Raw genomic sequence first — 12,464 nt, 5'->3', positions numbered from 1 at the left:
TGGCTGAAGGACAAACAAACCCTGGTGAGGCAAAGGGAAGGTCTGAGCCTACACCTGGATGTCCCAGAGGTGCAAAAGTCAGCACATTCCCATGAAGGTCAGGGAGCATCCAAAACAAAGACCAAAAATTGCAGGATTGTGTCTAAAAATAGACAAGATAAAGTGTATCAGTGGCGGTGCTCTGAGTAATGATAAGGGGCAGATTGTTTCTGCTGGATAAAGGGAATCATACAGGGGCACAAAAGCTTCCCTAGCATTTCCTTCTTTTTAACAAAACACAAACTCTGACACCTACTTTATTTTTTCCCCTCAGCTGAGGCTCTGGGGAAAAATACCTAAGAATAAAGCTCACATTGCACTGTGTCCAATGCTGCTTAATCACAAAAATCGCACCAGCTACACACGATTACATCATTTTATTCCTTGCTATTTCTAGGGATGCAAGGGAAAAGGAGCTCTGTTCCTTTAAGTTAGCAGAAAGCTTCTTTATATTCAGGTGGAGTCAAGCCTTCCTGGGCTATAAAGTTGCAGGGAGAGGCAGGGGCAGCAGCAGCAGCTGTTTTACTTAGATCTTAGCAAGCGTCCAGTCTCATCATGGTAAGAGCATGCCTTGAATTTGTCTAAACTCAAAATATCGATTGTATATTTTTGAAGTGTACTGACCTGAACAGCTTGCTCGCTCTTTTTCTCCCCTTTCTCTTGGGGGATGTTAATTCCAAACAACTTTGCTTAATTGCTGATTACCACCTTATTGTTTGTTGATTCAGTATTTGCTCCTTATAAGGGAAAAGTGAGGGACTTGCTTGCAAGAAGAGCTGTTTCAGTGGCCTCTTGCCACTGCTCACTCTGAGTTTGCACCCCCTGAGGTGGGATCTTTGGAGTTGCAAAGTTTCTGTCTTTTTAATGCAAGTTGGGTTCTACTTTTTGGAGGAAGCTGCATATCTCACACAACTCTGACAGGTGAAAACTTTAAAGTTTGACACTCCTGGCCCTTTTCCCTGAATTTAACTTCAACTCTTGTGCTGCCACAGGGAATTAATGCAGCTTGCAGAGACTTTTAGGGCTTTTTTTTTGCTTTAGGAGTGAGCTGCCATGTTGCCTTTGTCTGCTCCAAACCCTTGGGATTAGATATGGAATGGAAAAAAGTTTCCCCTTCCTTCTAGCTTTTTTTATTGAATCTTTAATCTAAAAGGTTTGCAGCTGTGAAACCGAAGTGGATTGATCTGGTTACTAAAAAAACTGCAACCAGCGCTGGGCTGAAACTTTGTAAAGAAAAACCCAACTGTCACCGTTTTGGGAATGCAAAAGAGTAGCTTGTTGGAAAAATCTGTCCCTTTGCATGTTGGAATGGGAAGAGAACTTCAAAGTAACTCCTAGCAAGCCAGCTTTTGAACTTTTTTTCCTTTTATCTGCTGCCTTCTAGAGTCTGTCTTGGCTATAAAACAGTTAAACATTTACATGGTATTTCCAAGGGGAAAATCAGCTGGACAACAATAGGCTGCCTATAGCCAGAGTCTGGAAAATGCAGTTCATCTGGATGCAAATGTTGGAGATCTGGGATCTTGACAAACTTTTCTGGCTTATTTGGGGAGGGTAAAAAAAAAAAGCTGGACATTCTTCCTTCCAACGGGCCCCTCTCCATTTTTTTTTTTGTTCACATTCCCTGTGCTCTAGGCTGAAAATACCAGTACTCCCTTGAAGCAGGTGCTGGGAGCGGATGGCGAGCGGAGCAGCTGTCCCCGCTAGCGTTGCCGAAGCGGCTGTGGTGCTGACCCTTGCAATCTGTGGCCAGGAGTTATTGCAACCATCTTGCTGAGAGGGATGGGCAACTGGCAGTCGGCATTTCCCACATAGTGCAAATATCATCTGGGAGAGGGAGAACCTAAACACAGCCTCCACACCCAGTAGAACTGGTCATCCTGGCCCAGGCTGGGATTAAGTGGTGTTTAAAGGAGTTGGTGTCCCTCTGTGGACATTCATCCAGTTGGTGTCTAGCTTTACGATGGATGACCTGGACGTGTGGTGGCCGCTGAAGTTGCTTGAGGACTAAGAAATGTGTTAGCACATCTGTGCTTGGAGATGAAAGGGGGAGAAGTTGTGTTGCATCCTCTCCTGATGGCTGCTGGTGCAAGTAGTTGGTGCCCAGGACTGTCTAGCATTACTTAGAGGGTAGTGACATCCAAAGGACAGAGGTCTTCTAGCAGGATAGTCACACCTACAGGTGTGCATACAGAGTTCCTTCTCAGCCCTGAGACAGCTAGGCTGTCAGTGGCATTTGTCATGCTCAAGGTGGACTCCTCCAAGCTGTGGAGACCTCCAGCTCTAGGTAGGACCAGGTGGTGGTGTGAAGTGAGGTGAGACCTGAAGTGAGATGAGACCTGAACCAAGCTGCCCATCAATGCTGCAAATAATGGGATCAGCTGCACTGCTGATCCCAGGATGGGACAACAAGCCCTCTTTCGTGGTGATCCCTTGAGAAGCTGCACTGCCCCGTACCATGCATGGCAGTAATTGGAAATCCCTGCTTGGGAGCTGGGACATGAGCTTCGGTCATCACTGCAGCACTGCTTTGATCTTGGGTTGGTGGAAACAGCAGATGCCAATTATCCAGGGAAGCACACAGCCATCAAGAGTCCCCAGAGAGTCTCCAGGAGATGCCAGTATATCCAATACTGCCCTGGAGATAGTTAGAGGCTCCTGGAGGGTGACCTGATTATAAGGACTCCGAGCCTTTTCCTGGGTGTCAGCCTGCCTTTAGCCTGGCCCTGGGCAACTGCTGGTTTCTACCAGCCTTGTTTCCTGTTGTGACTCCAAGCTTGGCTGTGGGTTTCCCAGGCTTGGCTTCTCTATGCTTGTTGTGGAGCTCTTTTAGCTTGGGGAACATGAAGCTCTTTTCCTTGATGACCTATTGGTCTGGGACAGCTGCTCAGCTCCACGATGGGGCCAGTTGAGCACTGAGAGAGGAGCCAGGGCTGCTCAGCTGCTTCCTGCCTCAGCACAAAGCCCATCACCTCCTTCCTTCCTCCTCCCCTGGGCTGAGAGAGCCCTTCCTAGGGATGCTGTGTGGGGTTTGCCTGTGTCCAGCTCCTGCAGATCATGGTTTGATCCTTGCTCCAACTCCTGGTGGTGGGCGGAAACTGCCTGTTTCCCTAATCATCCGCAGTTGCAAATGGCTCCAACAAGAACCGCGGGGGACAGTGCTAAGTCACAGGATGTCTAAAAATTGTAGTAACAAGCCATTTCCCCTTCCAGAGGGAGTGCATTTCCATCCACATTGGGCAGGCTGGTGTGCAGATGGGCAATGCCTGCTGGGAGCTGTACTGCCTTGAGCACGGGATCCAGGCCGACGGGACCATTCCTAGCCCCAAGCAGGTGAAACCTATGGAACCAAAGTCCGAACAAGTGGATTCTTCTTTTGAGACTTTCTTCTGTGAGACAGCATCTGGAAAGCACGTGCCCCGGGCAGTGTTCATAGACTTGGAGCCCACCGTCATTGGTAATAGTGGGGCAATTGGGTGTTGCGGCATCTTTAACTGTGACTCCTGATTCTTTTTTCCTTGGGACTTTTATTGCTGCCCATGTTGCCCAGCAGCTCCCACTCCTCAGCTCTCATGAAGTGTCTCCAGCCACCAGAAGGAGACAAGAGTTTGCATTTCCCAATGGACCTGGGAGTGACAAGCCCATTGCTCTTGCTACACTGACTTGGATGGGGCCTTGAGCAGCCTGATCTAGTGGGAGGTATCCCTGCCCATGTCAGGGGGTTTGGAATTAGGTGATCTTTAAGGTCTTTTCCAACTCAGACTATTACTCTATGACTTGTCTTTGGTTGATTCCCCCTTTTAAGAGCCCTGCTGTCTTGAGCAGGATCCTCAGCAGGTATAAAGTGGCATTGTGTTTATTAATCTTAGTGGCTCTGGACTGCATTACACCATCCTATGTCCTGGTGTAGCACATCTGGTGAAGTATCTTTAGGCAGATGGATCCCACAAATGTCATACTTATGTGGAAACTGAGGCCTTGAGCAGCCTGATCCAGTGAGAGGTGTCCCTGCCTGTGGCAGGGGGGGTGGAACGGGATGCTCTTTAAGGTGCCTTCCAACTCAAACTCTTCTGTGATTCTATGAAGCTGAGTGTCTCGCTACTGCAAGCTTTCTACTTCTCCTTCAAGCTCCATAAATGATCTCTGAGGTTTTGACGCGATTGTGGCAATTTAATTGGATTTAGAGTACCTTCCTAGAAAGCAAAACCTTATTTCACTCATGGAACTGGTGGCTAGGGGGGTTGGAACTGGATGATCTTTAAGGTCCCTTCCAACCCAAACCATCCTATGATTCTATGAAATGACTCCAAACCACCTGCATCCATCTACTGCCTTCTATGCCTCTCCTGGGTGTTTGCTTCTCTCTTGGCATCTAGGATGCGTGACTCATTATTTCATCTAAAGGAAGGAATGTAGACTTTGTTTTGGTTCCACTTGATTTTTAGGCACCTTAGCAAGGCACTAAATTGAGAACCTAATGAGTGAGCCAGTAGAAAATGAAATGTTGAGACTGAGAGGGTTTAAAGAGGTGCTGGAGGTGTTTCCAACCTCATTAACTGCATGGAGCCTAGAAAGACTGCTCCTAATGTCTGTCTTCATAAGATGCCTGAAGCTGGGTTGGAATCATCCAGCAGAAATGTCAGCACTGGAGGCACTCTGTCTCCCCTTTAGCGTGTTGTAGAGTAAAGGATGGAGGTGGTGGCTGGAGGCACTTCCAGATGCTTTGGAACAAGCAGAAACACAAGCCACATGTGATGACTGTGGTCCTACAATAATGTTGGAAACCTAGGCAGTGTCCTAAATCTTTAAGCCAAATTGCATTAGATCTCAAAGTGGCAGCTGAGTGGAGAGGAAGTATCATAGAATCATAGAATGGTTTGCATTGGAAGGGACCTTAAGGATCATCCGTTTACAACCCCCTTTCATGGGTGTGGACACATCCCACCAGAACAGACTGCTCAAAGCCCCATCCAACCTGGCCTTGAACACCTCCAGGGAGGGGGCATCATGACTTCCCTGGGCAACCTGGGCCAGGGCCTCACCACCCTCATTGTGAAGAATTTCTTCCTAATGTCTAATCTAAATCTTCCCCCTTCCAATTTAAAGCCATTTGTTGAACTTTGACAAATTGGCCTGGACAGATGTATTCTTACCCCTTCCATTATTCCTAGTCTGAACCAACCATGCCAAGGTCATCTCACATGGGTTCCTGATAGATTTGTGATATGTTTGATTCGGTCACTCTAATGTCTAGAACCTATAACTGTGCGCTTCTCTCTGTGACTGCTCCTACTTGTGTAGATGAGATCAGGACTGGGACCTACCACGCTCTCTTCCACCCAGAGCAGCTCATCAGTGGCAAGGAAGATGCTGCCAACAACTATGCCCGTGGCCACTACACCATCGGAAAGGAGATTATAGACACTGTCCTCAGCAGAATTCGTAAAATGGTAAGAAAAATAGACAATTTTCATTTTAAATAACACACCATGGACAACACAATGTTTGGGGTAAAAGTCTGAAAAGAAAAAAAACCTTTATGTAAGCTCCAAGAGCTTCTGCTGTGATTGTTTTGGGCTCACAAAGCAAGAAGCCATCTGAATGTGTACGTCTGCCCTAAAACCAGCTTTTGTTGTGCATAATATATATGAAATTACACAACGCTAGACCGAGGAAGTGGGGGAGAAGGATTTTTAATCACAGGGAAGCCACACCCTAGTTGTGCAATTGTGATATTCATTCTAAGTGGACAATTGGTAGCCAGGCTGGGAAGATCAAAGTCTGCATTTATCATAGAATCACTAGGTTGGAAAAGACCTTTGAGATCATCAAGCGCAACTGTACCTGTCCACTACTAAACCATATATCCAAGCACTTCATCTCCCTGTCTTTTAAACTCCTCCAGGGATAGGGACTCCACCACCTCCCTGGGCAGCCTCTGCTGGTGCCTGAGAACAGTTTCAGTGAAGAAATATTTCCTAATGTCTAATCTCCAGTATAAACTGGAGAGGGGCAGACTTAGGCTAGACATAAGGAGGAATTTCTTCGCCATGAGAGTGGTGAGGCACTGGAACAGGTTACCCAGGGATGTTGTCTGACCCATCCCTGGAGGTGTTCAAGGCCAGATTGGATGGGGCTTTGGGCAACCTGATCCAGTGGGAGGTGTCCCTGCCCATGGCAGAGGGGTTGGAATGGGATGATCTTTAAGGTCCCTTCCAATCCAAACTATTCCATGATTCTATGATCTGAACCTCCCTTGGCATTTGATAGGAGTGAAGCAGGATCATGACAGGATGTCTGTCAGGGAAATGGTTTTGAGGTGTCTCCTCAGGGTCTAGGACCCATGTTCTATGTCCCACCCCCTCTCAGGTGCCGAAGTGTGTATTGAGCTGAAAATGGAGGAGTTCGCCAAGTGTTTCCATCTAACCATGCAGAGCAGCCTGTGGTGGCTCCATGGAAATCACAGAATCATAGAATGGTTTGGGTTGGAAGGGATCTTCAAGATAATCTGGTTCCAACCCCCCTGCTGTGGGCAGGAACACCTCTCAATGAACTAGGCTGCCCAAGGCCCCATCCAACCTGGCCTTGAATGCCTCCAGGGAGGGGACGTCCACAAATTCCATGGGCAACCTGGGCCAGTGCCTCAGCACCCTCATCGGGAAGAATTTCTTCCTAATGTCTAATCTAAAGCTTCTCCGTTCCGATTTAAAGCCGTTAATGCTGCGGTTGATTAACACACAGATAGTTACGAGGCTTAGTAGAGCAATATACTGAGTGAATCCACTCTAGGGCCTGGGTGCACTCTGGCCAGTAAGTGCTCTAAGCAGAATTTATTGATGTCTTGTTTGGGATGGTTATTCCAGCCCTTATCAAAGAGGTAAATTTATGTTATTCTGCTGCAGGCTGACCAGTGCAGTGGACTGCAAGGATTCCTGGTCTTCCACAGCTTTGGAGGAGGCACAGGCTCTGGGTTCACCTCCCTCCTCATGGAAAGGCTCTCGGTGGAGTACAGCAAGAAGTCCAAGCTGGAGTTTTCTGTTTACCCAGCCCCACAGGTCTCCACAGCAGTGGTTGAGCCCTACAACTCCATCCTCACCACCCACACCACCTTGGAGCACTCAGACTGCTCCTTCATGGTAGACAACGAAGCCATCTATGACATTTGCAACCGCAACCTGGATATTGAGCGTCCGACCTACACCAACCTCAACAGGCTGATTGGGCAGATTGTTTCATCAGTCACTGCCTCTTTGAGATTTAATGGCGCTCTGAATGTTGACCTGATTGAATTCCAGACCAACCTGGTGCCCTACCCAAGGATACACTTCCCCCTCACAACCTATGCACCCATCATCTCGGCAGAGAAGGCCTACCACGAGCAGCTGTCAGTGCCAGAGATCACCAATGCTTGCTTTGAGTTCTCCAACCAGATGGTGAAATGTGACCCCCGGCGGGGAAAGTACATGGCATGCTGCCTGCTGTACCGGGGCGATGTTGTGCCCAAGGATGTGAACGCAGCCATTGCATCCATTAAAACACGCCGGTCAATCCAGTTTGTGGACTGGTGCCCCACAGGCTTCAAGGTGGGCATCAACTACCAGCCTCCCACGGTGGTGCCTGGGGGAGACCTGGCCAAGGTGCAGCGAGCTGTCTGCATGCTGAGCAACACCACGGCCATTGCGGAGGCGTGGGCCCGCCTGGACCACAAGTTTGACCTGATGTACGCTAAGAGAGCCTTTGTGCACTGGTATGTGGGGGAGGGCATGGAGGAAGGGGAGTTCTCGGAGGCCAGGGAGGACCTGGCTGCCCTGGAGAAGGATTATGAGGAGGTTGGAAGGGACTCAGCAGATGGAGAAGAAGATGAGGCTGATGAAGATGAGTATTAACAAACTGCAGTCTGTTCTTAATGAAGTCAAACCTCAAATGAAATACAAACCCTCTGTCATCAGGCTAAACTGGTCCTGGGTGCCTGGAGTGCCGAAGGATTCTCCTGAACCTCAAAGCCACTGTTTGATGCATTATACCTTTTCTGCTTACGTAGTCTATCTGCTCATAGTGCACTTGTGTAGCATGGATGTTCCAAGCTTTATCACGCTGCTGTTTGTTGAAAAGTGACCCTGAATAGGTGCCTGGCTTCATGTTGAGGAGACATCTTGCCTGGGCAGAGGATCCTAGTTCCTAGTCTAGGGGAATGGTGCAAGCTCTCTGCTTTGGCTGAAATGGCAAATTCTTGCTCTGGCTTTTACTGTTAAAGCACCTTCTAATCAGAAATGTACCTGTACACTTCTATGCAACTCTTTTGTATTTGAATAAAGAACTTTTTTTGGCTTTGAGTTCTTTAGGTGTTCACGTGAGGAGATCCCAACCAACTGCGTGGATGTTCTCCTGAGGAGAAGAGTGAATGCTGATAAGGGTGTGCTCTGGGTCATCTGTGAGGACCATCAAGGATATTTATTGTTGTGAGGGAAATGTCCTGCAGGAAACTGCCTGTCTGGAGCTGGATACTGCGCTTTTCTCCAAGAGCAGCCCAGATGAAGCACATCTGGGAGTAGGTAGGGAGTCCCCAGTTTGACCAGTGCTATAACAGTGTGGTGTCTGGGTGAAGAGTGCCTTCTTGGTGGGGTTTTGCCTCCTCACCATCTTTGGTAAAGCTTGTTTGTTGCGTGAACATGTCCTGGTTGTTGGGGCAGAATGTTAGCTCTGGGCTGGGGTCTTCCTTGGGAGTTGCTGGAGTTGGAGGGGGTGAGAAACCAGCCCCATGTGTGTTGGGTTGGAGTTTGCCCTGAGAAGGTGAGCCAGGCTCATGGGATGGGATGACCAGGAGGAAAAGCAATGAAATACCTTGGGTAAGATATGGAGAAGGAGTGTCCCTAAGCCTGGGGGACAGGAGAAGGGCTGGCTCCTTGGTGTAGTGAATCTCTAGGTGCCCTACTCAGGGCTGTTGTGTTACAGCTTGTGTTTGTTGTGTGCCCATTATTTCAATGCTGGGCTACGCAGAATCATAGAATTATTTGGGTTGGAAGGGACCTTAATGCCCATCCAGTTCCAACGCCTCTGCCATGGGCAGGAATAACTCCCACTGGAGCAGGTTGCTCAAAGCTCCATCCAACCTGGCCTTGAACACCTTCAGGGATGGGGCAGCCACCACTTCTCAGGGCAACCTGTGCCAGTGCCTCACCACCCTTATCAGGAAAAGAATTCTTTCTTCTTCAATCTCCCCTCTTTCAGCTTAAACCCATTTCCCGTTGCCCTATCCCTGCACTCCCTGGCAGGGACTCTTGCTCAGCTTTCCTGTAGGCCATTTCAGTACTGGAAGCTGCTCTAAGACCTTCCCCAGAGCCTTCTCTTCTCCAGGTTGAACAACCCCAACTCTCTCAACCTGTCCTCATAGCAGAAGTGCTCCAGCCCTCAGATCATCTTTGTGGCCTAATCTTGACTCAGACAAACAGTTTAATGTCCTTCCTGTGCTGAGGACTCCAGAACTGAATGCAGGACTCCACATGTTGTCTCACAAGAGCCAAGTAGAGGGGAAAAATCCCAAATGAGACTGTTCAGGGCTCAGAGATGCTTTCTAAAAGAGCAAAGATGACTTCTGCCCCTGTGGCTACAGGTAAATGTGCTGGGAATTTTCCAGGCATGGTTTTGAGGGCTGCCACCTTTCCCTGATTGCTCCATTCCCCACAGACACCTAGGCCTGGAAGCCACTGGTTCAATCCCTCCAAAATATGAGGGCAAAGAGTTCATAGAATAGTTAGTTTGGGTTGGAAGGGACCTTAAAGATCGTGTAGTTTTTGCAGAGAGAACTGTACAAACCAGAGAACTGGGCAATTGCCAACCACATGAAGTTTAACAAGGGCAACCACCCTGGCTGTTCATCCAGCCTGGGGAAGCGAGAGGCTGGAGAGCAGCCCTGTGGAAAGAGGTCTGGGGGTTCTGGTCACCGTCAAGTTGACCATGAGCCAACAGTGAGCTCTGGCAGCCAAGAGGGCCAACTCATGTCCTGGGATGTATTTAGTGTGGCATTGGCAGCCCATCAAGAGAGGGGATTGTCCTGCTCTACTCTGTACCAATACGGCCCCACCTTGAGCACTGATATCTAATAATATCTAATATCATCATAAATTACGTGGGTGTGGGACTCAAAGGTTTAACGATCAAGTTCACTGATGACATGAAACTGTTGAGGACAAAGAGGCCCTGCAGAGGGAATCTGGACAAAGAGCTGGGCAATAACCCACCACATAAAGTTTAACAAGGGCAAGTGCTGGGTTTTGCACCGGGGATACGGCAACCCTGGCTGTCCATGCAGCCTGGGGAGTGCGACGCTGGAAAGCAGCCCTGTGGAAAGGGGTCTGAGGGTTCTGGTCGACAACAAGTTGACCATGAGCCAACGGTGAGCCCTGTCAGCCAGGAGGGCAACTGTGTCCTTGGGTGCATCAAGCATGGCATTGCCAGCCCATCAAGGGAGGGGATTATCCTGCTCTACTCTGCACCGATACGGCCCTACCTTGAGCACTGGGTACGGTTTTGGGTGCCACAGGATAAAAAGGATCTAAAGCTACTGGAGAGGGTCCAGAGGAGGCCACGAAGTTGGTGAAGGGTTTAGAGGGGAAGTCATGTGAGAAGTGGCTGAATTCATTTGGTCTGTTCAGCCTGGAGAAGAGGAGACTGAGGGGAGAGCTCATTGTGGCCTGCAGCTTCCTTTCAAGGGCAGGAGGAGCAGGCGCTGATCTCTTCTCTCTGATGACCAATAATAGGACCCAGGGGAATGGCAGGAACATGTGCCAGAGGAGGGTTAGGTTGGATGTTAGGAAAAGGTTCTTCTCCCAGAAGGTAGTGGAGCACTGGAACAGCTCCTCAGGGAAGCAGTCACGACCCTAAACCTCACAATATTCCAGAAGCATTTGGACAACACACTCAGCCACACACAGTGTGAATGTTGGGTTGTCCTGGGTAGGGACAGGTTTGCAAATCACTTTGGGGTCTACATCAGCCTTCTGTAGTCAGACATTTCCCATGTAAGGCTCTGTCTGGGGGTCCTGGAAGGCTCAGAAGGGGCACAAGATTGTTCATTCTCCTTCTGCAGTCATAAAACCATAGAATCATTAAAGTTGGAAAAGACCTCCAAGATCATCAAGCCCAACCATCAACACAATACCAATATGCTTAATACATCATGCCTTGAAGCACCACATCTACACATTTTTTTCTAAACACCTCCAGAGACGGAGGCTCCACCATGGGCAGCTTCTTCCAATACTTCACCACTCTTGCAGTAAAGTTTTCCCCAGTATCCAATCTAAATCTCTGCTGGCACAACTTGAGGCCATTTCCTTTCATCCTATCTCTTGTTACTTGGAAAGAACAGCACTCGCCTCACTACAACCTCCTTTAAGGGAGCTGCAGAGAGCTATGAGGTCTCCCCTCAGCTCCCTCTCCTCCAGCCTAAACAACACCAGCTTCCTCAGCCACTCCCCATAAGACTTGTTCTCCACAGCCTTTGCCAACTTTGTTGCCCTCCTCCACTTCAACAGCTCAACATCTTTCTTGTGCTGAGGGGCCCAAGACTGAATGCAGGATTCAAGATGTGGCCTCACCAGCACTGAATGCAGAGGGATGACCCTTCCCCTGGTCCTGCTGGCCACACCATGGCTGATCCAAGCCAGGATGCTGTTGGCCTTCTTGGCCACCTGGGTGACTGCTGGCTCATGTTCAACTGCTGCCAACCATCACCCACATGTACTTTTCCATCCAGCAGCTTTCCAGCCACTCTTCTCCAAACCTGGAGCAATCCCTGGGGTTGTTGTAACCAAAGTGCAGGACCCAGCATTTGGCTTTGTTGTATCTCGTACAATTGGCCCCGGCCCATCGATCCAGCGTGACCAGGTCTCTCAGCAGAGCTTTCCTGCCCTTTTCCAGCAGATTGACACTTCCACCCAATTTTGGTGTCATCTGCACATTGCCAGTCCAAGCAGCACTGCTCTCCCAGGCGGAGAGCAGCTGGAGGCAAGATAGATCCCGGGAGCTCCCACCTTTGTGAGGCTGGGAGGTTGCCATCCCCAGGAGCCCAGCAAGTGTAGACAGCCTTTAATAACCACCCTTGACCCCTTGGGTTGTTTAGACCTCTCTCCAGTGCCACTCAATTCTAGCTTAACAGCAGATCCAGCTTCCCCACCACATCCCAGCCAGCTTCTTTTCTTGGATCACTTACTGGGATGAGTCCCCAGAGGAGAAATAACCTACTGGAGGCCAAGGGATCTACAGACATCAAGTTAAATCCCAATTTTCAACTCACTGGCCGTTCACAAAGATTCTTGCATCGATCATGCCTGGGGAACAACAATTACCCAGTGCAAGAGGGACAAAGTTTAAAGGGGGAGACAGGTCCTTGCTTTAGGACTTAGAAGCATAGAATCGCTAGATTG

General features: G+C 49.0%; 1 protein-coding gene across 1 annotated transcript; it reads left to right on the top strand.

The window, feature by feature from the left end:
* Positions 1 to 538: 538 nt before the first annotated feature.
* Positions 539 to 8,348, top strand: LOC104061444 (tubulin alpha-3 chain). The gene is made up of 4 exons (XM_009563389.2): positions 539 to 597; positions 3,253 to 3,496; positions 5,341 to 5,489; positions 6,942 to 8,348. The coding sequence occupies exons 1-4, from the start codon at positions 595 to 597 to the stop codon at positions 7,923 to 7,925; spliced, it is 1,380 nt and encodes a 459-aa protein (XP_009561684.1). The 5' UTR covers positions 539 to 594; the 3' UTR covers positions 7,926 to 8,348.
* Positions 8,349 to 12,464: the final 4,116 nt, after the last annotated feature.

This window comes from Cuculus canorus, chromosome 1 (assembly GCF_017976375.1).
Source record: "Cuculus canorus isolate bCucCan1 chromosome 1, bCucCan1.pri, whole genome shotgun sequence".
Taxonomy (NCBI): domain Eukaryota; kingdom Metazoa; phylum Chordata; class Aves; order Cuculiformes; family Cuculidae; genus Cuculus; species Cuculus canorus.
Note: the sequence above shows the minus strand (reverse complement) of the source record. Positions and strands in the feature narration are given on the sequence as shown.